General features: G+C 50.9%; 10 protein-coding genes and 1 non-coding gene across 11 annotated transcripts; 6 read left to right on the top strand and 5 right to left on the bottom strand.

Moving 5' to 3' along the window:
* Nucleotides 1-268: 268 nt before the first annotated feature.
* EDD37DRAFT_227085 (uncharacterized protein) lies at nt 269-1,027 on the bottom strand. The gene has a single exon (XM_062810488.1). It carries the CDS (start codon nt 851-853, stop codon nt 410-412), a length of 444 nt encoding a protein of 147 aa, XP_062672629.1. The 5' UTR covers nt 854-1,027; the 3' UTR covers nt 269-409.
* Nucleotides 1,028-1,621: 594 nt separating this feature from the next.
* On the bottom strand, nt 1,622-4,891 carry EDD37DRAFT_691205 (phosphatidylinositol-bisphosphatase; the record flags this gene model as incomplete). The annotated part of the gene is made up of 1 exon (XM_062820017.1): nt 1,622-4,891. One exon carries the CDS (start codon nt 4,889-4,891, stop codon nt 1,622-1,624), a length of 3,270 nt encoding a protein of 1,089 aa, XP_062672628.1.
* A 335-nt stretch (nt 4,892-5,226) lies between these two features.
* Nucleotides 5,227-7,057, top strand: EDD37DRAFT_227071 (WD40-repeat-containing domain protein). The gene is made up of 5 exons (XM_062810487.1): nt 5,227-5,675; nt 5,727-5,765; nt 5,815-5,912; nt 5,963-6,923; nt 6,974-7,057. The coding sequence occupies exons 1-4, from the start codon at nt 5,567-5,569 to the stop codon at nt 6,899-6,901; spliced, it is 1,185 nt and encodes a 394-aa protein (XP_062672627.1). The 5' UTR covers nt 5,227-5,566; the 3' UTR covers nt 6,902-6,923; nt 6,974-7,057.
* Nucleotides 7,058-7,836: 779 nt separating this feature from the next.
* On the bottom strand, nt 7,837-9,322 carry EDD37DRAFT_605573 (ribonuclease H-like domain-containing protein; the record flags this gene model as incomplete). The annotated part of the gene is made up of 2 exons (XM_062814821.1): nt 7,837-8,850; nt 8,906-9,322. 2 exons carry the CDS (start codon nt 9,320-9,322, stop codon nt 7,837-7,839), a joined length of 1,431 nt encoding a protein of 476 aa, XP_062672626.1.
* A 557-nt stretch (nt 9,323-9,879) lies between these two features.
* On the top strand, nt 9,880-10,192 carry EDD37DRAFT_646440 (uncharacterized protein; the record flags this gene model as incomplete). The annotated part of the gene is made up of 2 exons (XM_062817734.1): nt 9,880-9,977; nt 10,024-10,192. 2 exons carry the CDS (start codon nt 9,880-9,882, stop codon nt 10,190-10,192), a joined length of 267 nt encoding a protein of 88 aa, XP_062672625.1.
* A 596-nt stretch (nt 10,193-10,788) lies between these two features.
* Nucleotides 10,789-13,300, top strand: EDD37DRAFT_227018 (primary-amine oxidase). The gene is made up of 2 exons (XM_062810486.1): nt 10,789-12,799; nt 12,855-13,300. The coding sequence occupies exons 1-2, from the start codon at nt 11,089-11,091 to the stop codon at nt 13,190-13,192; spliced, it is 2,049 nt and encodes a 682-aa protein (XP_062672624.1). The 5' UTR covers nt 10,789-11,088; the 3' UTR covers nt 13,193-13,300.
* On the bottom strand, nt 13,255-15,418 carry EDD37DRAFT_620471 (NADPH-ferrihemo protein reductase). The gene has a single exon (XM_062815923.1). The coding sequence runs from the start codon at nt 15,340-15,342 to the stop codon at nt 13,408-13,410; it is 1,935 nt and encodes a 644-aa protein (XP_062672623.1). The 5' UTR covers nt 15,343-15,418; the 3' UTR covers nt 13,255-13,407.
* A 124-nt stretch (nt 15,419-15,542) lies between these two features.
* Nucleotides 15,543-18,226, top strand: EDD37DRAFT_226862 (uncharacterized protein). Its single transcript, XM_062810484.1, has 4 exons — nt 15,543-16,210; nt 16,258-16,732; nt 16,783-16,862; nt 16,916-18,226. Exons 1-4 carry the CDS (start codon nt 15,810-15,812, stop codon nt 18,006-18,008), a joined length of 2,049 nt encoding a protein of 682 aa, XP_062672622.1. The 5' UTR covers nt 15,543-15,809; the 3' UTR covers nt 18,009-18,226.
* Nucleotides 18,227-18,490: 264 nt separating this feature from the next.
* EDD37DRAFT_662513 (DNA-directed RNA polymerase III subunit C31) lies at nt 18,491-19,777 on the bottom strand (the record flags this gene model as incomplete). Its single annotated transcript, XM_062819163.1, has 3 exons — nt 19,512-19,777; nt 19,188-19,452; nt 18,491-19,128 (listed from the first exon to the last, which is right to left on the bottom strand). Exons 1-3 carry the CDS (start codon nt 19,623-19,625, stop codon nt 18,491-18,493), a joined length of 1,017 nt encoding a protein of 338 aa, XP_062672621.1. The 5' UTR covers nt 19,626-19,777.
* A 1,320-nt stretch (nt 19,778-21,097) lies between these two features.
* EDD37DRAFT_226908 (phosphoserine aminotransferase) lies at nt 21,098-22,767 on the top strand. The gene is made up of 2 exons (XM_062810485.1): nt 21,098-21,888; nt 21,936-22,767. The coding sequence occupies exons 1-2, from the start codon at nt 21,178-21,180 to the stop codon at nt 22,527-22,529; spliced, it is 1,305 nt and encodes a 434-aa protein (XP_062672620.1). The 5' UTR covers nt 21,098-21,177; the 3' UTR covers nt 22,530-22,767.
* Nucleotides 22,768-26,012: 3,245 nt separating this feature from the next.
* Nucleotides 26,013-26,093, top strand: EDD37DRAFT_t6. The gene has a single exon. It is a non-coding gene; the product is annotated as a tRNA-Gly (tRNA).
* Nucleotides 26,094-26,555: the final 462 nt, after the last annotated feature.

Genomic DNA, 26,555 nt, shown 5'->3' with positions numbered 1-26,555 from the left:
GCCCGTGCTTCATGGACTCCCGTGTCGTCAACTATGAGGAATGAGAGGCATGATGTATTGAATGGCCGTGTCTGTAGTGGGAGGAATGGCGTTAAGGATACTGAGGAAAGATGTTAGGCTTGGAATCTGGAGGCACGTACATGGGACCACCTTCACACAAGGATCATACGAACAAATGATGACGAACGTACAATGTCAGGGGGAAAACCGGGAAATAACGTTACTCAGGAATGCTTCGGGGTATCAATGGGCATTAAGCCATGTAGAATTATGTATATATCCGATCACTAAAGACGGGTCCTTTTCAATCCTCAATGTCGAGATCCCAAACAAATCGCTCGCTAGCATGCAATAGTCGAACAAATGCTTCAACAACGCTGTTGTTGCTGTTGGTAAAGTTGTTGGTTGTTTAATGACCAAACATCATACCAGGATGCCAGCTCGTCCTTCTTTCAGCCACGGCGCTGCTTCCCCGTCTCTCGCTGACGACAGAGTCATTCCGGCTAGCAGAGATGGTGTACTCATTGCCTGGCTTGGACTTGTGGAAGAGTTCCCGACGCAGAGGAATGTCGTAGATCCTTGGGGGAGCGGCTGGCTCGTCTGTTGGAAGGAGGAAGTCTGGGATGTACTTCTTGATTTGCATGGTTGTTGTGGTAGTGAAGTTATTCGAGGAGTTTGGTATGTTTGCTTGGTTTGCGCTGATTGATGTATAGAATGTATCAAAGTGTTTTGAAGACTTATAGACTTGAGGTTGGGGTCGGTGCAGCAGGAGATGCTTTTGTTTGGTTCTTGTATACCACTGATGGACAAGTACGATTGAGACGGTGGCCAACAAGGTATATATAATACTCATTCGCGAGCATATCGATCAGAAAATGTGTTTAGTAAAGGTACTCAGGTACGCGATGTTTAGCATTTTGCGTCATAGCGCGCCGTGCGCCCTTTTGTCGCGATCTAAGCGGTCAAATCACTCATCAGTCATCAATGGTAACCTTGTTGGTGTATCCGCGCAATATCCGGGGCATGCATACACAGTGGCAATATCCTGTGCTCAGGGCGCGGATGAAGTTAGCGGCAGGGACCAAAAGGAAACGAAGGGCGTGTGATGGACAAAAATTTGCGCACGAAGATCCTGTCCAGTGTCGATTCTTGTGCTGAGTAAGGTGGCAGGGCGTGATTTTGGTAGGACATTGGGCATTCGATGTGCCAGATATATGACGTCATATTAGTGAGGAAGGAAAGATTTCTCAGCCTCGCGAGAGAAAATGCCTCAGCCTTGCAGGAGATGCACTCGGGTACCACAGGAACCAGTCGAAGCTCTTTCGGTGTGAGGAACTCTGAAGTTCGAATTCTTGGGGAACTCGAAGTGCATGCAGAACTTGTGGCACGTGTCGACCGATCCATGTTTTTCCAGGTTGCCAACCACGGGGTAAAGCTGCACGACGCCACAGCCTCGTTTGCTGATCGGTATGGGCACTTCATCGTTAGCATGTACTTATGGCGAAGCCACTACCAGAGAGTACGAGATCCTTCAGGGGACAGGAATCACAGTTTTGTACTGCATTGTGTAGCTTTTCGCCGATCTAAGCCCGAGAATATGATGTCGATGCTTACTTCTTTACTATCTGGTTTGGAGAAATGCTTCCAGCACTCTCTTCTTTCGGGACTCCAAGGCCCTTTTGTCTTTGCCCTTGACAGTAGCATCACTTTGTGACCGGATCACAATTGGCGCAAATATATCGGCATACGCGCTGATCAGTTGCTTCCTTCGTTCAGCATGGGCAGGCTCGGCGTCTGTTCCATCCATTGACGACGCTGAAACACTTTGCGTTCGACGACCCCGGAAAGCAGGGAAAAAACTCTTCTTCTGTGGTGACACTACTTGTGAGTATATCGAAGGAGCTTGCTCTGAGTCGGTTGACATCGTGGACGTCCTCGACCGTCTCGAGGGATTTGGCGAAGCCGGCGGTAGCTCACCGGGTGTGGAAGCTGGTGCGCCACATGGGGCCAGTTCATTGACAATCCGTGTCAACAGAAAAGTGATGAAAGTGAATGATACGCTGTGGACCGGATATGGGGATAGCGCTTCCATGACCATATCCTGGATTTCTTGTGAGCTGGGTTGGACTTTGCCCTTCTCCATGGCGCTCAACGAACGTTCCACTTCCGCCCATGAGCTAGCGGACACTATCCCATCCCGAAGGGATCGAAGAAATTCTGTCAAGGTCTCGGCGAGTGTTTCTAACCGGACAATGCATGAGGCCTCTGCCTCAAAATGGGTGTCGAGAGGGCTTGCGGTGTCCAGCGCCTCTCGGATGCTAGCCAAGAGGTCCGAACGCTCATCGTCTTCATGTAAAGTCCAGGTATCACGGGTGAATGGCCACGTTATGCCCACTGTCGCGTACTGCCAGGGCGGAATGTCTTCATCATGGATCATGCTCCATTCCGCAATCGATCTTACAACGTAGACAGGGATGACTTCGGTGAGGGCATATAATTCTTTGGGTGCAGAATGATGACTCATGGAAGCTTGACCGCTCTCGTTGGCAAGGTCTTCAACGTGCATATTACGGACGCCACCTTCTGGTGCCAGTACTAGTTGGTCGAGATTGCGATAAAAAGCTGACTGCAGCCAGATGCCTTTGACCGGAATGAAATGGTCTCTGCCATTTTCGAGTCGGAGCACCAAGATGTCTTCCAACCGGGCGCGTCCTTCGTTGAGTTCAGATACAAGCTCCCCATCGGCAATGTCGACAGATAGTCCGATGCTGCACGATTCACCAGGCGACAACTCCATTGGAGCCTTCACAGTTGTTGTTTGGACCTCATGTGGATCAGTCATAAGTTGTAGCCAGCGTGGTGCAACACCTGCTTCTTGTCCGGGTTCTGCAGGCCGCTCGACAAATGAGAAGGAAGCAGCAATCTGTCCCGTGTTGGCAATGGTGATGAGCCGCGTCTTCTTTACGGCATAGCGGATCTCGCCAAAGAGTACGGCATTCATGTCTGCCGGACCGTCAGCGTTTGGTATTCGTTCGTCAGCGTGGTGGTCCACTACCACAGTCACCGTAGGACGGTTCTCGTTTTCAGCCTTGTCTAGTCCTCTAGCAACATGCTGATGTACCTTTGCCTTCAACTCCGGTACCACTGCATCGTAGGTGAGGGTGAAGACGGCATTGAGCGGCTTGTGATCTGATGACAACACTCTTTGATGCGAAATGTAGTTGTTGATTTCGATCGTATCGCCATAGTCTTCATGAGTCTTGACCAATTCAGCATCATGACATGCGTCTTGTTGGTCATCATATTCGTCGTAATCATCACCATATGCTAGTCCGTCAGTTTCTGGATCGTAATCAAACAAAACGTCGTGTTCAGCAGTAGCTTCATCAATGCCCCGCGCTTTCATGGACGCGTCTTTTTTGCGTGAGTCTGTGAGTTGTCTCATCTTCTCTTCGTACATCTCTTTGTCCCGACGAGTCCTATAAAGAATTCTGTCACACCAGCTAGGGCTTCGTTTCTTTTCTCCCGAGTCGAACATGCCCACACTTCCAACGTCGTATTTGTATGTGGGCAGGAACGTGATCTCTCCCTCACGCCAACCTTCATGGAATATTTTGTGCATTCTCTGCTGATTGCGCAGCTGATCGTGTGCCAGCAGAGATTGGATAGTGGTAAGAAGTGAGGCAGGATCGGACCTTGGATCAAGCGCCGGCTCAGCTTCGCTATGAATGGCCGGCCTCTCAGCATCTTTATATTCATAATGAGTCTGTTGTGGGTGTACTGTATCGCTCGGGTGTGGATCGACATATCCTAGTTCACTGTCGATTCGTCGCTTAGACCTATTCTCGATGTCGTACTCATTTCGAGTATGCAGGAGCAATAATCTGCGAACATCTTCTCCAGGGATATCGTCTAGACGATAGTTCAAGTCGCCAAACCAGAATGCAAAGTCCTCGTCACCAATTTTTTCTTCTGTGATCTCTGCTACTTCTCCATCCGGACTGACGGGTGCGAACCGTGTTTTGTTCAAAATTTGTGTCGTGTCCCATATCCGACGGATCAAGGCTGTTGGGTCTGCTCCAGCAGCGAGATGGCAGTTGATAAAGCAGAGTTTCGTGGTCTCTCCCAGCATAATCCTGGCGGAGACCGCACCTTTGTTGCCCAAATAACCCATCAGGCCGGTTCCCACGGATGTGGTACTCACTGAACTGATGGTTGGAGCAAGTTCTGGAGAGGCATAGATCAGAATGAGCAAACCCAGAAGTTGCTCTTCTGCAACTTTTATATATCCAGGCGGTAGTGCACGTTTCAGAGACCTTTTCCACTTTTTCCCGGGATTTGGATCAGTGTAAGGCTTGATAGCCTCGGTCATGGAAGACACGTCAACGACCTCTTGCAGACCTAGCACGTACAGGTCAACCTGTTCACCACTGGGCTCTGCAGGGACATCATCCTTCGGCATTGTTGTCTTCTTCTTCGCGAAACGTGCTTCCTGTGCCTCGACAGACTCAATATTTCGTTCGCTGTCAGAATCATCGCCATCATCGTCGTCAAACCCAAGGCCGGCTAAATCCTGCGATAGTCCTTTAACCCCTAGTCCCCCAATGAACCAGGCACCCAGGTCCTTTTCAGTACCACTGATGGAAGCGACATTCCAGGTGCCGACTTTGATTTTAATGGTCTTCTTCCGGATATACTCGTTCTTCCGGGCCCTGACAGCAGCCGACAATGACTGGGGCGCCGAGATTTGAGCAGCGTGGCTAGCGTGAGCAGCGGGCGGTAGATAGAGTGCGCCTGGCGGTCTGACCTTTGCTCCCCATGGGTTTGTGGAGTGCCATGGCTTGGGAGAAATTTGGCTCTTCTCACCCTTGTCGCCTAATCCCAACGACATTGCTGTTCAACACAGATTGACAGGTTGGAAAAGCAGCTGTGTGCGGTATATTGATCGAGTTACCTCATCATGACAGATGAAAGTCGTGGATGGCAACAGCTATGCCACTTTGAACGCCTCAAGAGCCTTCACAGAAGCTCCGTATAAGTGTCGAGGTTGTTGAGACAGGACTGGGCGCTTTGTTTCAATTATCTCGGATCAAGTATGTGCGGTCGCGTGGCCTTTTGATGACATCTTCCTGGAAATGTTGGATGGACGGATTGGGTCTCGCGCCGCTTATCGCATCGTCACATAAAAGTATCAGAGATTCTGGGTCAGTGGCCTTCATCATGCGGCCTGTGTGGGATGACTGATCGTGCCCAGTGTGGCTGTGTACCTGATGGTGTTCGATCATCTGAAGTTTAAGCGACCACCGGGAGGGGCCTGAGGAACCCACCCGGAAACGCAACCCTGGAGGGGCACTAGGGGACGAGCAGGGCATCCTGCCCCATTCGTTGTCGTCCTCCCGCATCTCGAAGCCTAAAACAATTCGACGACATCAAACATGGGACTTTACGAATAGGAAACAATTGCATTCATTGATCGCTTCGCTTTCTACCCAAGGTGTCCCTTGTGGGCATACCACCATCGCCAGGCATTTAGCACATCATGATGTATAGAAGTGCTTGATCAGAAATGAATACACGACCCATCATCGACGAGTCCTCGGGACCGATTGCATTATCGGCTTCCTTCAACAGCGATGCGAGTTGCTTCGCAGTTGGCCTTGATACAGGCTTTTGTGGTATGTGGCTTTTCAGGCATAGCTGGCAGACCATTGACTCCAACTTATCAGTCTTCAATTCCGATCCCTGCGAACTGAAAGCATCCAGAGGTACCACCTGCGCCTTCCTATCTTTGTTCAACCTCTAAGCAGGAAGCAGATCTCAATGCTGGAATTGGAACGGCCGAGATGCTGGGCCGGTACAACTATCTCGCGCTGGTAGGAGGTGGAAAGAACCCGAGATGGCCACAGACAAAGGTATGGCAGGGAGAACAGGCAGAAGAGCGGGAACCTGACAGCCATGCTAGGTCATGATCTGGGATGATGCCAAACAGAAAGTCGCAATCACACTCGAGTTGAAGACAGCAGTCCTGCGGGTTCGCTTGACGAAGTCTTGGATCGCCATTGCGATTCAGAACAGCATACACCTATACAAGTTTTCATCTCCGCCCGAACGAACTGCAGTCTTCGAGACCGCCGACAACCCTTTGGGCCTTTGCTCGCTGGGATCCAGACTAGTAGCATTCCCAGGTCGCTCGCCAGGCAAAGTACAGCTGGTTGAATTGGGATCCGGGAACGTCAGCATCATACCAGCTCATACATCTGCATTGCGAGCAATGGACCTTAGCAACGATGGGCAGTTTCTGGCCACAGCCAGTGAGACTGGGACGTTGATTCGTGTCTTCTCGACATCGAACTGCACCAAGATCGCCGAACTGCGCCGCGGTGTAGATCCAGCATACATATTCAGCATCGCCATGTCGCCAGACTCCAGCATGCTCGCTGTAACCTCCGACAAATCTACCCTCCACGTTTTCGACCTCCCGATATCCTCGCCCTCGCACCCGAATAGCCCTCGGCCTGCACCCCGTCGATCCCAATCACCCCATGTTTCTGCCGACGAGGACTTGTCCACAAACCAGAAATGGGGTTTCCTGTCCAAGATTCCTCTTCTGCCAAGGGTGTTTTCAGACATCTATTCCTTTGCTTCCGCACACTTCGAGATGGGCGATGAAAACATTGGAGTTAATGGATCCTCGCTTTCTTATCTTCCTGCTCTAGGGTCGCTGCCGAATCGCCCGCAAAAAGGGATTCTCGGCTGGATGGACAACTCAACCCTGATATGCATCGGCACGGGTCGCGATGCACGATGGGAACGCTTTAGAATCGGTGAGAGGCCTGGCGTCGCCGACGAGGGCCAGAGGGCCGTCTGGAGAGACGGCTGGAGGAAGTATCTGGGCAGCTGAGACTCCCGGGGCCCATCATGTTGTGAGAAACAGTTGACTGCGACGGCAGATCCGGGCTAAATGGTTGTAAAGCGATGGCCATGCTCAGCATCAGTAGCCATGGTCGACCGACGTCGATGTCTCGTCAAGCAGCCCGAAATTGTCGGACGGCCGATACCGTGGTGCATATTCTATCCTGTTAGAGACAGGTATTCATGGAAACCGCATCCTTCTGCCAGTCCTTGACTCAGGCTTAAGATTGACAAAGCTACGAGGACGATGAATGCAGAAACACGGCGGCGTAAGGCACCACGTTGGAAACCTACGGTTGCACAGACGGCGGTCTCGCCCTGTGTGGATGATCAACAACCAGCCTTGGCTGAGGCCGGAAAGATTTGCTATCCAGGACGAAACAGCCTCGATTCCGCTAGTACTGGACAAGATTAGAGCATGAAGATGAAGGGGTGAGAGATAGAAAGAAGTTCAAGACTACATTCTACTAAGACTTGACAATAGGACAATGGATCCATTTCGTGCAAAGACTAATCTTGTCTTCGCCTGAGCACTTTCTTACCTAAGTTCTGTACAGAATACATGTACCAGACTAAACCAAGCCAGTCCCTCTGATTAAGCCCATACCACGCCGACCGTCCTCCCAGAGTAGTGACACGCGTGCATGCTTTTAAGATCCGGCTTCAACAATATCATTCCCCTGAGCCCCAAGGTCTAAACGCCCGCTGACCATGTTCATGTCCACCGTTACGATACCTCCACGTCGACACACGATTGCGGTCCTGCTTGCCATACTTACGCGTTGTGCTACAGGGCCAGTCATCCTGATGATCCGAATGATTCGATATAGGCGAGGGCCCTAGCTCAAAATCATCATCCGCCGTCAGAAACCCTTGAGAATTCGCCTCTCGAAACTGAAATCGGTCGGGGAGAGGTGAAGGCTTCTAACTCATCGCCTTTTGATATTGGAAGTTGCCAAATCCTCCAGGCGTCATGCTTCCCAGCATACTATGACCGGGCACCGGTGTGTGTGCAGGTCCGCTTGCCATACCGATATTTCCCGTCTGAGGTGTCGTAGGTGTACCGTTCTGGTTGTAAAATGTGGCGCCGTTCATGTTGGGCGTGTTGAAATCACGGTTGTTGAGACCTCCTCCTGTGGGCATCTGTGCGTTCAGACCCCACACTTGCAACCTGTATTTATCTTCTTCGATAGTCCCGTTGAAGATCTTTTCTCTCATTTTGAAATAGACCTGCCCAGTAAGCAAGGAGTCGGAACCAGCTTGATGTGCTTGACCAATCCGTGCTACTGCAAGTTCTTCCGCGATGTCTTGTAGGCCTGACTTGGTCATGACTCTTTGTATGATCAAAGCTGCTTCTTGTGTCAGAGCTTGATTGCTGTTGATTTGTCCTTTGACACCGGCATGTTTGAGCATGAATTTGATGTCGTATAGTGACGGGAAGAACTTCTCCAGGTATTTATGGAATTGACCCTCGTCCTCGGGAAGCGGTTTGCATATCATGAGCTTCATGAGATAGCCAAAGTCGTAGCCGGAGTGGAAAGATATCCAACGTACATCAGGATCCAGAACGAGACCGGAGCTGATCAGAAGCGAGCCAAAGTCGTCAGGATCTATGCCATGTTTGGCGTGCTTGTCGAAGTCGATACCGGCCTTGGTGAGCATCTGTGTCGATTCACGGGCATACATATCTGTCTCCAAGGAGAACCGGAAGTTGAATTGCCATGTGTACGGAGTAGGTAGGAGATTTGGATGGAATTGTGGTTTGGCTGGTGGGACTGCGTCCAGAGGTGGTAAAGATCCGTCTGGCTTGAATAGTGTGATTCCAAGCTGTATCATTTTGAGCAGATCTACATTACATCGTAATGTCTGATAGTGGTAGTCGGCCTTGGTGGTGAATTGGCCAATCGGTCGGGCAACGATACCAGGAAACTCGGTGTCCTACATTAACCACATCAGTCTGAGCTTCGGATGTGAGTGACATGAAGGCTCTTACCATTGCAATGTACCCATACGTGTCGACAAGCTGTCTTAGGGTCGCCATCTCTTCTTTGAGGTTGTGTTTCCAGACATTACGGATTCTCGCATCGTCTTTGTGCTCGAGAGGTCCACCCAACGCATCATAGTTCTGATGCGCTTGTACAGGTCCGCCTCTTGCGAAACCCATTTGTGTCATCTGACCAGGAAGGATGCCACCTTCCAACATACTTCTGTCGAATCCATTGTTCAGGTTGCCAGCCATCGCAAACGGACTCGCGTTGGATGAACCTCCGGCGCCGAAGGAAGGTGTACTAAGGTGATTTGGAGGAGGTAGTGCGCCATGCTGGTGAGACGAGTTGTGTGATTGTAGATGATTTTGTGGTATGTGGTATGGCCCGTTCAGGGACTGGTTGCCATAACGAGGCGGAGCCATGGTGGTAGCGAACTCAGCGTATGAATGATGAAAGAGACCATAGATCGTATGGGCTCATCGCGGTAGAAGGATAGGTTGAGCGTCTCAAATGTGAAATGTCGGTCGGACCATTAAATCGAATTCACAAATAAATATTGCAGATGGTGCGGAGCCTGCGTACGTCGTTCATTGTGAACCAAAAGTCATCGCGACGATGGAAACACAAAATGATGGAAGGAACAGTCTGCGGGACACTTATTGATATCTGAGGACTTGCTCCAGCCCGCTAGTAAAAAGATGCGGCCAAAACCGGTTAGCTCAACGGCGGACCACAGGCTTCGTCTGCGGATCGTTCCCCTCCAAAGCGCAGTCTTGGCTTGAGCTCCAATCTGCATCACCCGTTCGTTCATTCAGTCATTGACTCAATAGCTTCGCTTCGCTGCAGACATTGTCCTGTCGCGTCACGCAGTCGGTCAGTCTCCATAAGCCTCACTTTGTTCTCACTCGCTGATCAGTCTGAATAGGTCTCTCCCCTTCGACGAGGAAAGCAGCGCTTCACCCGCTGTCCGCTCTGCACAATGGCTCGTTCAACCAACCCCACCGGATTTGACATGAAGACCTTCACAGACGCTGCGACCAGCAGAGAATGGCGAGCTAGGGATCCTTGGGCACGAAGGTAAAAGAGTTGCTAATTTGTTGGGGTTTATTCTGACGGGTCATAGCGAGGCATGGAGATACACCGGTCCTTTCACGCGATGGAATCGAATGAAGCGTGCATTCCCCGGTCTCGGCATTGCGTCGGTTGCATTCGCAGGTTACGTTCTGTTCGAGGCACTGTTCCTGAACAAATCGCATGGCCATGACAATGGTCATGGTGAAGGACATCATTAAACAGTCACCAGCATGGATCAATCTGTTTGTGCCTACGACCAAGTGCTGGAGTGGGCCGACAGTACTCTGAACGATGAAGAGCAATGTTTTGATTGTACATATGCGGGTCTACTGGCTGCTAGACAGGAAGAAAGAAAGAGAAATGAAGGAACCATTTCTGGAGGACAGCAACATTCTGCACTTCACCGCGAGCACAGTGCTGTGCAGGCACTCAGAGTCCAATGAAGACAGTGCCGCAGCCTTGTCAGCCTTGCAGCATGCCGCCTCGATCGCGCCCTTCACCCTGGAAACCTTCGTTCAACGACAATCAACCTGCATTTGTTGGAACAGAAGGGCACCCCGAGCTTTGCGAAACTGAATATTGTTGGACCCATAACTAAAGTCAATGCGGGTGTGCGGTAGAGATCGCAAAGAGTTTCCGATATGCGTAGATCCATAGCAACCTTTTCATACGAGCATTGCCAGAGGGTCTTCGGAAAGATTACGGCATTATCAAACTGGATGCAGAGAATGTGCTCGCGGTGACCTACTCTGTTGAGGAACCAGCCGTCTGTGACCCCAGGTGAGGAGCAAAGCTAACCCATAAGAGGCAAATATTGCCCTTGATCGGAATTGTAGGCGGCAAAGAGGAAAGGCACCACGACATCAACGAGTGAGGATACGTGCCTTCCCACCCTTATCTCCTTATCGTTGCCCCTCGTTCGAGTAATAAAGAGGCATCGCCATGGAGCCGTGGCCGCTGGCAAGGTAGGCAAAGCGTTGTCATTTTGATCGCGAGGACCCTGTCCGCTGCCCTACATATAACTGGCGGCCCTAGTCTCCCATCATTCCATTCAACTACCCTCTACTGATTCATTCATCATTCATCAACTTGCTCGTTATTGCCGACGGCAATCATGGTTCTTGAGCGAGTCAAGCAGTTGGCACAGCAGGTGTCCAACACCGTCTCCCCTCCTCATCCTTTGGACCCTCTTTCTTCTCTTGAGATTGACACTGCTGTCTCGATACTTCGCAAGGAACACGGCAAACTCTACTACAATGCCGTTACACTTTTGGAACCTCCCAAGAAGGTAATGCTGGCATGGTTGGCGGATCCTGCCCACACCAAGAGACCTGCTCGTATTGCCGACATCGTCGTCATTACCACCGACGGCAAAGTCTACGACGGGCATGTCGATCTTACTGAGCAGAAGGTTCTCAAGTGGGAAGCGACGCCCGGTGTTCAGCCATTGATCACCATGGAAGACCTAAACGCCGTGGAAATGACCATGCGGAAAGATCCTAAAGTGATCGAGCAGTGCGGTATCATTGGCATCCCTCCTGAGGACATGTACAAGGTCTACTGTGATCCCTGGACCATCGGTTTTGATGAGAGATTCGGCAATTCCGTACGCCTACAGCAGGCGCTGATGTACTATCGACCTCATCCAGACAACTCTCAATACTCATTCCCTCTCGATTTCTGCCCCATCTACGACTCCAACAAGAAGGAAATCATTCATATCGATATCCCCAAGATCCGACGACCTCTCAATCAAGCCCCGCCAAACGACTATCACGTAAAGTCTATCGAGGAGTCGGGCGGCTACAGGACAGATATCAAGCCCATCAATATCACCCAACCTGAAGGTGTGAGCTTCAAGATCAACGGCCGTATCATCGAATGGCAAAACTGGTCCGTTCATGTTGGTTTCAACTACAGGGAAGGCATTGTCCTTAACAACATCACCTATTTCGATAAGAACGAAAGCAAGGCACGACCGGTCTTTTACAGACTTTCTCTTGCTGAAATGGTCGTACCCTACGGCAATCCTGAACGCCCACATCAACGCAAGCACGCTTTCGATCTCGGTGAATACGGTGGCGGATACATGACCAACTCTCTTAGCCTAGGCTGTGATTGTAAAGGCAGCATCCACTACATGGACGCCGATTTTGTCAACAAGGCCGGCTCAGCCCAAACCATCAAGAATGCTATTTGCATCCACGAAGAAGATGCCGGTATCCTCTTCAAGCACACCGATTTCCGTGATGACTCGGTCGTTGTGACCCGTGCTCGAAAACTCATCATCAGCCACGTCTTTACCGCTGCAAACTACGAATACTGCGTGTACTGGATCTTCCACCAAGACGGCACTGTTCAGCTGGAGATCAAGCTCACCGGTATCCTGAACACCTATGCTATGAACCCTGGTGAGGACACCAAGGGCTGGGGCACAGAAGTTTACCCTGGCGTCAACGCACACAACCATCAACATCTGTTCTGCATGCGAATTGACCCAAATGTCGACGGCCCCAATAACACCATCTTCCAAGTCGACGCCGCCCAAGGTCCTGGCGAAATCGGCTCCGAGGAGAACTTCTACGGCAACGCCTTCTACGCTAAGAAGAAGAAGTACACCAATCCCGTCGAAGCCATGGCCGACTATGACGGCTCCACCTCGCGCACCTGGGAGATCGCGAACGAGAACAAGCTGAACCCATACTCACACAAACCCGTCTCCTACAAGCTGGTCAGCAGAGAAGTCCCGACCTTGCTCCCCAAGAAGGGTGGACTGGTCTGGAAACGTGCCGGCTTTGCCCGCCATGCCGTGCACGTCACCAAGCGTAAGTTCATGATACCTCTTTTCTTTTCTTCTATGCAAGTACTGATATCGCGCAGACTCCGACGACCAACTATACCCTGCAGGCCGCCACGTGCCCCAGACTTCTGGTGAACCGTCCATGGGTCTGCCACAATGGATCGAGAGCCACCCTGACGAGAAGATCGATAACGAAGACATCGTGCTGTGGCACACCTTTGGCATTACCCATTTCCCGTCACCCGAAGATTTCCCCGTCATGCCGGCTGAGCCTATGACCCTGCTGTTGCGGCCAAGAAATTTCTTCCTTCGGAACCCTGCACTCGATGTCCCACCCAGCTATGCCCGGACACCTACCCAGGTTGCTGCTGGAAGCACAGGTTGCGATTGCTCGGATAAGAAGAGCGTTGCTGTTTGAGCATACCCAGATAGGGGAACCGTGGCATGGGTGGATTTTGAAATTTAGCGAAACGTGAAAAAATGTCCTACGACTTATCATAGTGTTGTACGCAGTATTCTAAGATGATATCTCCTGCTCTCTAGCAAGGATCATGAAATGTGTGTCTTGCACAAAATTTTGTGATTCCATCGCTGTCTTTCACAGTCTATCACAACTTCTTATACGGTGGCATGTCACGACCACGTCTCCTGTTTATACCGTCCTTCTTTCTCCAGCCTTGCGAGATACTTCTCGGCATCCTCGTGATCCTCTATCGGTTCGTCTGACTCTTCGTCATCAGACCCCGCTGTGTCTATACTCTTTGTTGGAGACTCGGCCTTTCTTTTCTGTGCCTGCTCCAAAAGCGCATCGGCCAATGCCTGCCGAACCGCCTTCGGCATTTGTCCTGACGAACCACACACAATGATCGTTGCATCGCGCTCTCGCAGATACTCCCAGACTAGATCGCTGCGCTCGCGAATGCGGTCTTGTATGTAGACCTTGGCCTTTTGATCTCGTGAGAACGCAGTGATAACTTCCAGACTAGCCTCGTTCGACCCCTCGGCAGGAGAGCTGAGCGCGGGCCATTCGTCGTGAAAGAAATAATCTGCCTTCTCGCTGCGACAACCAAATACAAGCGCTGTTTTGCTAGCTTGGGCTGCCTTTTCTTGAATCAAAGCACGCAGAGGCGCAATGCCTGTACCAGCACCAACAAGGAGGTGTGCTTGGCCAGCCAGTTCCGAAGGTTTCGAGAATCGACCTTCTGTCTTCAGAGATACTTGAAGTTTTGTGTCAACGGGTAATTGTGCAAGATATCTCGTGCACACACCTTCTCGGATCCTCTTGATGACTGTCCTGTACTTGACAATTGCGATCAAGAGTTCGAAGATCGTCGAGCCGTCATCTGCGTGTTTCGACTCGCCGCCACTTGCTATGCTGAATTGTCGCGGCCGCATTGGTGGGAAGATATTCGTGACTTCTTGCCAGGGGAGATGCACTGAGTCGAACTCCTGGAGGATCTCTAGGATACTTCGCCGCGGACGAGTAGCGTAGTCGTAGTATTCGTCTAGATATTGCGGGTCGGTGAACTCCAGAAGTCGTTCTTTGTGCATTTCGTCAGCTGTGTAGTTTGCTATTGCGGCGAAGAAAGATCGGCGAGGGATGGCGTTGATGTCTATGTATTCGGTCAGGAGAGTGCGGAGGGTAAGGTCTGCCTTGCTGAAAATAGGGCTTGTAACCAGACGAGCTGAGTTGGGCGTTGGGGACTTTCTGATTGAGACCAGACGTATGGGTGAGTCGGCGACATCTTGCCAGCCCATTCGTTCTATCAGGAACGTAACGTCGATCGACATGTTCTGTGGGGATATTGCGAGGGCATCGCCCGGCATGTAGTTGATTGTGTGAGGCGTCTTGAAGGACATGAAGCGGACGTCTTGAAAATGGTCGGACGCTGTCACTCGTTGGTTCGTTGTGAGAGTCGCCTCGAATGTGTTCGAAGAAGAAGATCCCGCAGCCGGCGTATGCGAGCCATTGCCATTGGCGACTTCTGTGACGGTCTCAGTCGCAGACACCAGCTCGAGGCGCCATTTACTAGGGAGGAAGACGCCGTACGCAATTGGCTCTCGACCCTCAGGAAGCGGAAACTCGTTCAAGACTGTCTTTCTAAACTCCTCAAGCCAGGCTAGAACAGCGCCATCGGTACCCTCATCGCCTTGTTCATCGGCCTCGCAAGAGTCGAGCAACGAGATCGCACCCAGCTGGCTTAGACGCTTGTCCAGCTTCCTCGCCGCCCAGTTGAATTTTGGGTAAGAACTGTCGCCCAGCCCAACTAGGGCGTAGTCTACGCCGGACAGGGTAGCCGGGGACAATTTCTTGCGCAAAAGGCTGGTCCAAAATCGTCTAGCATTCTCTGGGAAGTCTCCTTGGCCTGTGGTCGCGATGACCAAAACCGTGAGAGCATACGGTGCAAGGTCGTTGTAGCTTACGGCGTCGAGTCCCGCGACATCGGTATCGAAGTGAAGTCGCTCCAGACAGCGACCAATCTCTTCGGCAAAGTCCTGTGAAGTGCCGGTCTCGGTTCCATAGACGATCAACGCGGACCTTCCTTGGTCATGTCCATTCGTTTGCATCGTCGAGTCCAGATCCTGGCTCGATCATCATGCGAATTTGCCCCTTCGCCGTCCCTTATGCCGTTCCATGACGAACTCAAAATCATTGAAGAGTCGTAAGATAACTCCGCGCTCTTGCGGAAGAAATATTCTCCGGCCTTGGCGCGTTGTGGTTACACAAGACCTACTTCTACTGTGTACTCGCTGTTCGCTACTGGGATGTTCACTCTCAAGTGACCACAATGATTCCAGCCAATGATGGCGACAGCGCCATTGGTGGCATGCGATGTGCCTTATGCAAGCTACTGCAAGGATGTCGACAAAGCCACAATGCTGAGCTGGAGCCGGTGTGACTTGTTCGCCTTCGGCTCAGCCTCACTGCACCGCAGACTGACCTCTTCATCTGCGATTGTTCTGCTCTGTCGGCCACTGACTTTGTAGACGTTTCACGTCGTCAAAGTCAGACGGTTGAATAGCCAGCAACGACCATGGCTGAGGTCATTGACGTCGTAGCTGCAGCTCTAGAATTCACAAAGGTCTTCCTGGAGCTCAAGGAGATTTCCACTTCAAGCGCACACGCCCCGGAAGAACTGCACGAACTGATTGAGGAGCTAAATCTTATCGATGACATTCTGCGGACATTAGCCGAGCAAGATGCATTAATGTCCGAGTACGCTCCTCCGATGATCACTCAAAAATGTCGCGAGTCCTGCAAGAACGCTGTGGAAATCCTCAAACCGCTTTGTATCCAGCTGTCAAAGAGCATCGAACGATCGAGGTGGCGAGGCTCGCTCAGAACAGTACTGAAGGATGCGTCCATCGAGAAGGCTAGAAGACGCATCGAAAGGGCGAAGAGCAACCTGAATCTAGCACAAATGGCCACGCTCAGGTAAGGTCGAACGACAATGACCGTGGAGATAGCTCATTCTTGGGCAGTGTGATGAGTACCCTCAATCTCCAGCAGCATGCAAGCACACAGACGCTAGTTGTTTCTGCAATGATTATGGCATCGAAATTGGACAATGGCGATAATGTAGAGCGTCGACATTGCAAGCCGAACGTGGCGCAATCGACTTGCACTGGCACGATGGACTCCCATCATCAGAGCTGTATTTTCAATTCAGATACAGTAGCCCAGATTGAGAAGTGCCCAGCACGACGCAGGGTAGCACGATATGCTACTTCACGGCTGATTTTGCAGAGTCTGTGGCTGGGAAAGCGGTTCGAAATCATCCGGGACCGTGCAGGCGGAATGTCGACTTTCACATTCAGGACTTACAATATATTGCCTAGAGATGCACCTGTCTTCTTTCTCGCTCGACGGGGTGACGTTGCAGGATTGCAGGCGCTTTTCCAAAGGAGGGATGGTACCATCTTTGACAGAGACGAGAATGGCCAGACACTGCTTCATGTACAAAATACACCTTTGATGTTCAATCTTGTCGCTGACCAGGCGTACAGCACACCTGGGTATCTGAACAGCAATCAATGTTAACGTTCCTCCTTCAACAGGGATGCGATATCAATGAGACAGATTTTTGGTACGTCTAGGATCCTAGCCCTCGACCATGTCTTTGGAATTGAGGCTTTTCAGGGGTCATACATGCTTTTACTCGTTCCTCATGCAGCCTCCAGCCCTTCACACCGACACCTTGCACGCTCTTACAGCAACCTCCTCTATCGACGTGGATCCCGAAATTGTTTACGCAGCTGCGAAGTGGCAGCCACTGCTTCTTACTAACATCGTCTCGATGGCTTCGCCTCCATGGTATAGTATGGATCTCGCCACGCGGCTGCCAGCCGCGTATGCTGGATGTAGGTCTTCTGGGAGTTTGGACGGTTTCTGGTGTCTTTTGTCACAGACCCATTTGGACGTCTCGTGCTTGACCGGGAGGATCGACCAGCCAGAAGAGGTCTATGTCAGTCTCGTAGAGAGGTTGGCTCGCACAATGTCGGCACCACCTTGCCCGGATCTCGAGGGATGGCGATCATTATTGCGATCAGCAGTCGAGTTGAACGGCTTCGGTGTAGCTTTCAAAAAACACTGCAGCTCGCCTATGCTAAGTTATCTGGGATTTTCGGGGTCTTTACTAGGACACTTCTATGGCAGCCTGTCGGATCTCAATCACCACCGCTTGTCATGCAGGATTCAGAACTGGGCACGTGAAGTCCTTCTAGCCGGTCAAGATCTGCAGACCTATGGTCACTGGGAACAGGACTTGCTTCTCCATACTAGGCCAGAATATGTGATGTCGGGGTACGGGTACTGGTGGTACTGCCCTCCCATCAAGGTCCGGTTGTTGAACTTTGTCTACCGGCCTTCACCGGAAGACTGGAAGATATGGGCATCCACATCACTAGACGAGCATGCGGGCGAGTTTTGGCAAGGTGTCCACTTTGCGGAGCCCGTTCTTGCTATTCCGGGCTCCTGGCCTCTAACAAACCCTTCCCACAGTGTAGACCTCGACCTCAACAACTACGTAATGTCGAGGAGGGGGCGTCGGCGAATTTCACGATATCTCGAGTTGACTTTGGCCGATTTAGAAACGCGGTTCTATTATGAATACGGCTCACTGAGCTCAGCGGTTGAACACAATGTGCAGAATGGGAAGAAGAAGAAGGCGGAAAGAAGACAATTTTACGCGAAACACGGCATTACTCCACCTTATCGAGAGCTCGTCAGCTGAAGGCAAAATCTTTGAGTGTGATTCCTTTCGCAAGGCCGCATGATCACGACACGGAGGCAAGAGGGATGGAAAGCGTCGCCTTCTCCCATCACAGCCGGGGTTTTCGAGTCCGCTCTCTCAGATTCTGGGCTTCCTAAGACGAGCTAATGGTATTGCGCAAACACGAAGGCAGAGAGAAAGGACGCGGAATTGCTGGATTTTGAAAGTCACCACTCCGAACATCTCTCCGGTAGTTTCGCAATGCAAATAAGCACTGTATGGAGCTACAGTTCTGGGTATCTTTTGAGCTTCATGCGTAAAAAGAGGCAACGGCACTTCCGGCGTCGATCCCCCAAGAGCTCCAGTACGGTAGGACTGAGAACTTTCACTGCCGGAAAAGGCATGCCGCTTGGTGTGCGGCACTTCAACAAGCACCATAGAGCCCACATCCACCGTGTCAACTCCAGTGCCGCTGAAAAGCCTCGGCAGAGACGAGTGCTTGATCAATAAGTCGCTCCTTCGTCATCACCACCTCCGTCGTCATCTCCTTCACCTGTGTCGAAGTAATTCTCTGCATTGTAATCATCTCCCGCACCATCATCTGATTCTTCGAACTCGGAATCCTCAGGTTCGTCCTGTCCCGATCCCTCTTCATCGTCTTCGTCGCCAGTATGATCAGGGTTGTCGTTCTCGTTGTTCTCGTCGGGGTTTTCGTCGTCGTCATCATCCTCGTCGTCCGAACCGGCGTTCTTATCCTTCTTCGTACGGGATGGAGGACGTATCTCTTCGTCGTCCGAGTATTCGTCTTCTGCATCTAGACCACGCTTTTCACGCACCCTCTTCGTTGTAGGGTCCTCGCGCCGCCTCTTCGCAGATTTTGTGCTGTTTCGAGACCGTCGCGTGCCCGAGAGCAGAGGGTCTGAGCCGTCTGTATCATTCCCCTCATCATCCGCTCTCGCCTCTGCATCCTCCTCGTCCGCGTCGTCAACAACGATCTCACGTTTCCTCTTAAGACTCTTGCGGGGTGCGTTTGTCTCGGCGTCGATTTGGATGTCTGCTGATTTCCATAAACTGCTCTTGCGCTTTGGATCTAGTAACGGCCACAGTTCGTAAGGAAAGTATATCAGTGCTATCCTCAGCCCTGCGTATTAGCCCTGTCTTTTCGTTGCCGGCTCCAGGATCTGCCTGAGATATACCTACCATTGTCTTTACTGTAATCTCGCCCACTGAGGTCTGGAACCGTGCGCTTCTTCTGGAGGTATTTGGCAGTGTATTTTTCCTGGTCATTGAAGGGATCAAAGCCCGCTCTCTTCAGGACCTTTCCCGTCTTTGCATCTGCGATACTGCTGGGGTCGAGGACGGCGTAATAAGGACCGTTGCGCACACGTTTTCGCATGTTTAGGTAGCATGTGGCCGCGGCACGTCCATGACTTGAAATCGGGCGTGGGACAGTAAGATCGATAGGCTGTGGGTGGATCTGGTTTAGTATCCAGTACTTGTTGACATTCCGGTCATCAAACCTACAGGGAATGTCTCTTGAGGCTTGTTTGAAACCGGCGGAGTTGCGAGAGACTCTTCATCGTCCCATGCGAGATCGGGCCCTCGCTTCCCGCCTCCTCTTCTCCCGCCGCGCGCCATGGTGCAGGCGAAGATGTGAAGATATTAGAGGCAAATGTCACCGGAGTAGAGCGTGCATGGTGGGAAGAAGAGTGTATGAACACAATCTCTGTTCCAAACTCGACGAAAGAGTCCCACTAGAACCAGTGAATGAAATGAATTTCCTCAAGTCCAAAAATCCGCGGCAGAATTTTGGGCGTGAGGTGGGGAACCAAAGAACAGGGCCTATTTAGTCTCACCGCCTTCGGATGCTATCGACGAGGCTGATGAGAAGTTTGACATCCTAATTCTCCTACACCGCAAAGTACATCATCAACATCAAGCACGCGACCCCAGCAATGTCCTATCTTTTTCCGCTGAACGAAGTCCTGAGCCACCGCGATTAAAACCAGACGTCGTCAAGGGAGAGCGATCGACAATGCGGTGTTTTGAACATGTCTGACAGCTCTAAGTACCTCGAATGTTTTGCAGTACGTCCAGCATGGCCAGGACAGTCTTCGGGTTCGGATAAAGCTGCTGGCTATGTCTGGATCCTCGCGCGAAAGCAAGAGATAGTGTGCCGTTATTTAGGTGTTCAGTCGCAGAAGAAGGTCAAGCCCGGATGTCGGGGAATGGAAAGACTATTGCTGCGAACCCCATGCAGTTGATCATGAAATATAAGAGGACCGACGATAAGATGATCCCGTCCGTGCAGTATTTATGAGGTGCATGCAGTATACTCATCGTCTGCTGTTTTACGGATGCTGGATATTGCTCTTGTCTCAGGAAGTCAGATGATGGATACGTGCGGATTATGACAGTGCTGCTACTTGATGGACTATGGGGGTTGTCCTAGTAAGAGCAACGGAGGTGATACTGTTCTGAAGCAGCGCAGAACCGATGACAAGAACATCCCTATTCCTTGCTGTTTCTTTTGCATGCTTCCTAACCTCCTTCATTTCGTTCTTCACTCCGTTTATTTCTCCCAATAGGCCTTTAGTCCTGCTTCTTGCTGGCAGAAAACCCGACAGAAGACGTGACCCTAACGCGGCGACCCAAGCGGAGCATGACATGGACAGACTTCAAATTGATAGCTGAGAAAGCTTGCTCTACACCTGACTAGGTGACGAGAAGGTCCAAGAACGATGAGCAGCACTTAAGCAGAGCCATATATTGAGGTCGGATGGTCAACGAATCAGCACCATTGCACAAAGGGAAGGCCGACTCAGTCGCTTAACAAGATTGTCGATTTTGATACACTGAATATATATATGTCTCAAGAGGGTCCACCGATGCCCGTTACAACATCTATCCAATGTTCGTGCTGGCAGAATTCTTCGTGCCAAGATTGCTTCTTCTCCATGTTCGCTTTACCCCAGATTTTCCTTCCATTGACTCATTGTAAACGCCATCTAATTAGAACAAGCAAGTAAAGGATTTTTTTGCTACAACTCGAAGATTCAGTATATTTATTTTCCACCTGGAGGTCCACCGAGACACCGGAAGCAGCAATCTTGACCTGGACAGAACTTGAAGACCTAATTTACTTCTCGAGACTTCTATTCTCAGTCTTTTTTTCCTCCTAGCTTTGATCATGCCCAATCGTTCAGAAGTCGCCTATTTCGGCGCTGGGCCAGCACCGCTTCCAACTCCTGTGATCGAGGCGAGCGCGCAAGCATTCGTCAACTTCAACGACACCGGCCTGTCGTTGGCAGAGCTCTCCCATCGCTCACCAACGGCGAATAAGATCCTGGCCGATGCCAAAGACGCACTTGCTGCTCTCTACGACATACCGACAGGTGAGTATGATATCATTTTCATGCAGGCAGGCGGGACAGGTGAATTCAGCGCTGCCGTGCAAAACCTGGTGGGATGCTGGATTGAGAAGCGGCGGAGGAAGGCTGTGGCAGACCTGGGGGAGGGGAAGGATGCGGAAGTCCTCGAACGCGTGAAGAGGGAAATCGAGAACGAATTGAAAGTCGACTACCTCGTGACCGGCTCATGGTCACTCAAGGCCAGCCAAGAAGCGACAAGGCTGCTCGGTGCAAAGTTCGTCAATGTGGCTGCCGATGCACGAAAAAGCAACAATGGCAAATTCGGCAAGATCCCGGACGAGAGTGAATGGAAATTGACTCCCCAAGGAAGTGCGTTCACATATATGTGTGACAATGAAACGGTCGACGGCGTGGAATTTCCCAGTTTTCCCAAATCCTTGGAGCAAGACAACGAACGGATCGTGGTGGCCGACATGTCGAGCAACTTCGTCAGCAAGAAACTCGACATCAGGAATTACAGCGTGATATTTGTGAGTATCCATGTTTAACCGTACTGGATTTATGCTGACCTGAACAGGGCGGCGCGCAAAAGAACCTCGGCATCACAGGCATCACAGTGGTCATCATCCGCAAATCCCTGCTCAGCCTCGTCCCTCCGCCGACATTCCTCCACGCATTGTCTCCTGTTATTCCCACTTCAGGAGCTCTGCCGCCTATAATGTTCTCGTTCTCCACGATCGCCGCGAACAACAGTCTCTACAACACTCTTCCCATCTTCAACTTGTACGTTGCAACACTTGTTCTGCAAAGCCTTGTGTCCACATATGGCAAGGTCGAAGGGCAGGAGGAAGTGGCCAACCAGAAGGCCAAATTGATATACGATACCCTCGATGCCCATCCAGATCTGTACCACGTCGTGCCCGATAAGAGTGTCCGAAGTCGGATGAACATCTGCGTGCGGATCATTTCCGGACAAAAGTCTGACGGCGGAGTCAGCCCTGACGAGGCGAAGGAGAAGGCTTTCCTGGCCGGCGCTGAGAAGCGTGGGTTGCTCGGGCTTAAAGGACACCGGTCGGTTGGGGGTCTCAGAGCCAGCAATTACAATGCCGTGCCGCCGGAGAATGTGCAGAAGCTGGTAGACTGGCTGGTCGAATTCGCCAAAACGCAATGATGAGGTAGTTCACCCTAGACGAAAGAGTCATCCTCCACGTTTCGAGTTTCCAGTCATCTTCGTCTGCCCGCTTTATTTCACCTCTCCTTACCTTCCTAGTGCGTGGCTTCGACGAGCGTACTCGGCTTCGAGTTGAGAATATGCAGAACATAGGAGCTTAACGAACTATTAGCATAACCTTGCAAAGAATCCAACAGTCACCTTCTCCGACGATGCTGTTCCCAGGCATAGTAGCACCATTTGACAAGGAGTACATAAACAAGGTAAGTTCATAGTCCAGTACGTTCATGACAATGGGTGCCTAGACTCAAAGCTAGTAGTAGGATGCGTTAGAGCTGGTGGATTTTCATCTGCGAATGACTTACGTTACATCGTCGTCTACGAAGGACTCCGGCATGACAATAAGGAACGATATACGTTTCAAGCCCAGGAGCAACAGCGGTCAGACAGGGCTACTTTTTCTGGAACCAGGCTTGACGGCTTAGAGGTTAAATTACCTGGTAGGAGATATTCCTAGAGTCAGTCTCTACTCGATGGAACCCAGGCTCAATATCAACATCACGAATCTAAAAGCGAAAATGAGCGGAAGGTATTTGATCACCATATTGGATTGGCTCGTGGTGATCTGCAGTATTGACAGGGACTCATTTGTTCTTCTTCGGATTTCCGTCAAGGGTCCATTTTGTTTGGTTTGGCTCTCTCCCACCACACCCACCAGGCCAGCAGCAACGTAATCCTGTGCAGACATTGAATAGAGAGAGCCGCGGTCAAGTCCGAGTGCAATACCCCCACGTGTACACCTGCTGCAAGGTGTACCCCGACCATTTTTTCGCTTACTTGGTTCGTCCATCATATCAACCCTGGAGGGTCATGGTAGAGGCAGGACGAACACCCCAGGGGATTGCACGAGCCAGATTGTTGATATCGCTCGGGCGTGCGCCGAAGTCATTGAACTCCAGCGCGATTGAGGTTTGCACCTGAAAGAGGTTTGCACCTGAAAGAAGTTTGCACCTGAAAGAGGTTTGCACCTGAAAGAGGTTTCTGAGCCCGGAAGAGAATGGAAGTGCAGTTTCATGATTTGTGTTGATGGAAAACAGTAGAGCACTGATGAAATATGTGAAATGGCGGTTTAGCCAAAGGCTGAAGTACCAGGCAGTAAGCATCGTGACGTAAGTGCTGGTATGGGAAGAGCAAGTGCAGCTGGTATGTGTTGAGACTGCAAGAGAAGAGTTTTCATGGCTGCGCAAGTTGACAGATGCACATTTCCGCCCGAAGCTGGCAGTTCACAACTTGTAATTGCGTCCATATCTCTTCTTGAAGCCGCAGTTGTTCGTGTAGCACCCAAACGTTCTCAGCTTCGTAGGAAAGCCTTTGCGAAGTTCAAGGCCGAAAGTGCCGCTGGAATGATTGAGTAGATCGTACATGTTTGTATCGCACACAATCTGCGATTGGCCGGAAGGAGGCGTTGAGGATTGTGGGACTCAGCACACTATTCACCACGGATTCTCACTGCCGTTGGGGGCTCCAATCACGTATGAATGTTGTGCTGAGGGTGGTGGATTGCGCAGACTGTTCATCTTGAACCATCATTGCCGTTGATGGCTCCAGTCCAGAGAAAAACGTGGATGTGCTGATCGCGCAGGGAGTTGCTGGCATGGATCGTGTTGCCTTGCATGAAGATGAGAATTGAACCATGGTATGGCCGTGCGTCAGTGCGAGCAATGAGGCAAGTCGATGAGACTGTTCAGACCGTCATGGCCATCACGTAGATAATCCCGAGTAAAGTAGTTCAGGGGGTGGCCGCAACTGCGTCTGCGCTTGTGTTAGGATTGAAGTCTGATCAAAGGGCGCATGAACTCACAGATCTTCGTGCTGGAGCTGAATCATCAGACAGCAGATCCAATGAAAACACCGTTGTCGAGGAGGCAGTATAAAAGTACTGTCTAGGAGTATTTGGTAGGAGGAATGAGATGAAAAGCCTTCTTTAGCTGTTGGCTTGAAACGTACGGGAGAGCCACGGCTCGATGCCGAGTTCACCGTACGCAGCCCAAGAATGGCCAAGGGTGACAGTGCGGCCAGGGTTTCGAGGGAGAGTCGCTGAACGAGAATTAGCGACTGAGATCTGCAGTAGGAAGTGTACTTACTTTTGAGATAGGGGAGATTTTGGTTTGACTAGATCGCATCGCGAATTTTTTGGGCTGTTGGTTTCACCAGTTGGTCTGGCTACTCGTCCCCTGCACCACGAAGAGGTGGCCCGCGCAGGGGGTAGAATTGGTTTTGATGACGGTAAATCCAAGTAAGGGAACGATTCTGGAAGTAAGTGAAGGTAGAAGAGTTTGAAGGGGAAGGGGAAGAAGAGAGTAAGGGAGGAAGGTCATCATAAATGAGAAGTGATAGTGAAAGATTTGTTTTGCAAACGTGAATGAGGGTGAGGTTGTGATGAAGAAGAAAGAAACTGGATGAATGAAAGGTAAAGATCAATCACAGAAACAGATTGACTCGCCAAGACTCTCGACTCTGAAAAGCATCAATGATGCTTGGATTCTGCCTCACCTCAAGTCGGCTGAAGTGATGTTCAGTGCGGACGAATTCCCTTGTTGAACCACTCTGTGGAAGGCTGGCAGCCCTGCAATCCTTCCGAATGAGGCTGCCACTGCTGTTCAGAAGTTTTTTTGCATGGACATTGAGGCCAAAAAAAGAACGCATTCGAGTTCCACAACGATTCACCTGGACCTGATCATGCCATCTCCCTCTAGGAGGCTAATGAGGGATAGCAATCAAGAACACGCAAAGCTCCCTCTTCGGCCAAGCAGCACAGCACCGTCAGATCAGCCTTTCCCGCCTGCTGGCTGCAAGGATGCCGTCGAAAACACGTCTGCCTCAATCAGTTCATCATGACCTGACGTCCCATTCCCACCCAAGGCCTTCGGCTGATTACTTCCAAGAACACCACTGATACAGAGGATATACATCACACGTTTCGGCTGCGTCCGTCGGTGAGAAAGAGAGACTTTGCCAAAGCAATGCCGCCAGCCGAGGCCATCGTGCGAAGTGACGAATCCATATTGCTGTCAAGGACATTACCGGACAACAACGGGCCGTATGAGATGTCACTGTTGCACGACGTCCGCTGGGTTTGGTGAGTCCATGCGGATCACAGCCACCATTACTCCTACCGATTTCAGGAGGAGAGACATCGTCGCCGCGCTCGTAAGAGTGCCGCAGTCAAGATCGACAAGGGGAAATGCTATCCAAAACCGTCCCCGGTCTCCGACAATCAAGATTTGATGATCCAGTGGTTTAGCAATGCACTTTTTGAATGGTTTTTCATATCACTAGAAACGTGGAGGATAATCTTTCAGTTGTGGTTGCACTAGGCTCAGATAGGAAGCGGAGATGACCCTGGATGCCCACAACACTCGGGTCAAAAAATGAGCAATATAGGTTAGATATCACGAAATTTGCTTTAAAAACATCCAGATAGCATCAGTGGTTTAGTGGTAAAATCCATCGTTGCCATGCTGCGACATCGATGGGCCCCGTGTTCGATTCACGGCTGATGCAAGATGGATCATTTCTTTTTGCTGTTGATTTTTTTTGGCATCTTGCAAAAGCTCGAAGAAGAATGTACCTCAGCACTGGACTCATGGGATAGTTGTTGCTTGGACCTTAAGTTCGGTGATGCCTGTGATCACGGCTACAATATCAATAGACACAACAGTGTCTGGTGAGTAATCCGGGATCTATGCACTACGCGCAATATTGTAAGCTGGAGGCCTGATTGATACTCAGGCCTGCAACATTGTGCCGAGCAAATGGTACAAAACCACTTGAAAGCGGCTGCGACGAGAGCTTTGTAGCCTTCAGCACATTATTTGGAGCCTTGAACACAGCGTCGAAATAAAATTCTCTCGTGGGCATTTCATACGTGAGATCAGAAGTGACCTATTGGCTTACCCCGTATGGACCTACTGCACCTGAGACCGTTCCCCCACCACCCAAACATCCCGTGCGACCTTTCATCGA

Source organism: Exophiala viscosa (genome assembly GCF_022695815.1).
Source record: "Exophiala viscosa unplaced genomic scaffold EDD37scaffold_2, whole genome shotgun sequence".
In the NCBI taxonomy this organism is placed as follows: domain Eukaryota; kingdom Fungi; phylum Ascomycota; class Eurotiomycetes; order Chaetothyriales; family Herpotrichiellaceae; genus Exophiala; species Exophiala viscosa.
The sequence above is the reverse complement of the archived record's forward strand: the minus strand, read 5'-3'. Positions and strand labels throughout refer to the sequence as shown.

Coding starts and splice junctions, on each gene's coding strand:
- EDD37DRAFT_226862 (XM_062810484.1), top strand. CDS start 15,810: ATGGCTGAGGTCATTGACGTCGTAGCTGCAGCTCTAGAATTCACAAAG. Junction 16,211..16,257: donor GCACAAATGGCCACGCTCAG/GTAAGGTCGAAC, acceptor ATTCTTGGGCAG/TGTGATGAGTACCCTCAATC. Junction 16,733..16,782: donor ATGGCCAGACACTGCTTCAT/GTACAAAATACA, acceptor CCAGGCGTACAG/CACACCTGGGTATCTGAACA.
- EDD37DRAFT_227018 (XM_062810486.1), top strand. CDS start 11,089: ATGGTTCTTGAGCGAGTCAAGCAGTTGGCACAGCAGGTGTCCAACACC. Junction 12,800..12,854: donor TGCCGTGCACGTCACCAAGC/GTAAGTTCATGA, acceptor GATATCGCGCAG/ACTCCGACGACCAACTATAC.
- EDD37DRAFT_620471 (XM_062815923.1), bottom strand. CDS start 15,342: ATGCAAACGAATGGACATGACCAAGGAAGGTCCGCGTTGATCGTCTAT.
- EDD37DRAFT_227085 (XM_062810488.1), bottom strand. CDS start 853: ATGAGTATTATATATACCTTGTTGGCCACCGTCTCAATCGTACTTGTC.
- EDD37DRAFT_227071 (XM_062810487.1), top strand. CDS start 5,567: ATGAATACACGACCCATCATCGACGAGTCCTCGGGACCGATTGCATTA. Junction 5,766..5,814: donor CGAACTGAAAGCATCCAGAG/GTACCACCTGCG, acceptor AGCAGGAAGCAG/ATCTCAATGCTGGAATTGGA. Junction 5,913..5,962: donor CGAGATGGCCACAGACAAAG/GTATGGCAGGGA, acceptor CAGCCATGCTAG/GTCATGATCTGGGATGATGC.
- EDD37DRAFT_226908 (XM_062810485.1), top strand. CDS start 21,178: ATGCCCAATCGTTCAGAAGTCGCCTATTTCGGCGCTGGGCCAGCACCG. Junction 21,889..21,935: donor GGAATTACAGCGTGATATTT/GTGAGTATCCAT, acceptor TGACCTGAACAG/GGCGGCGCGCAAAAGAACCT.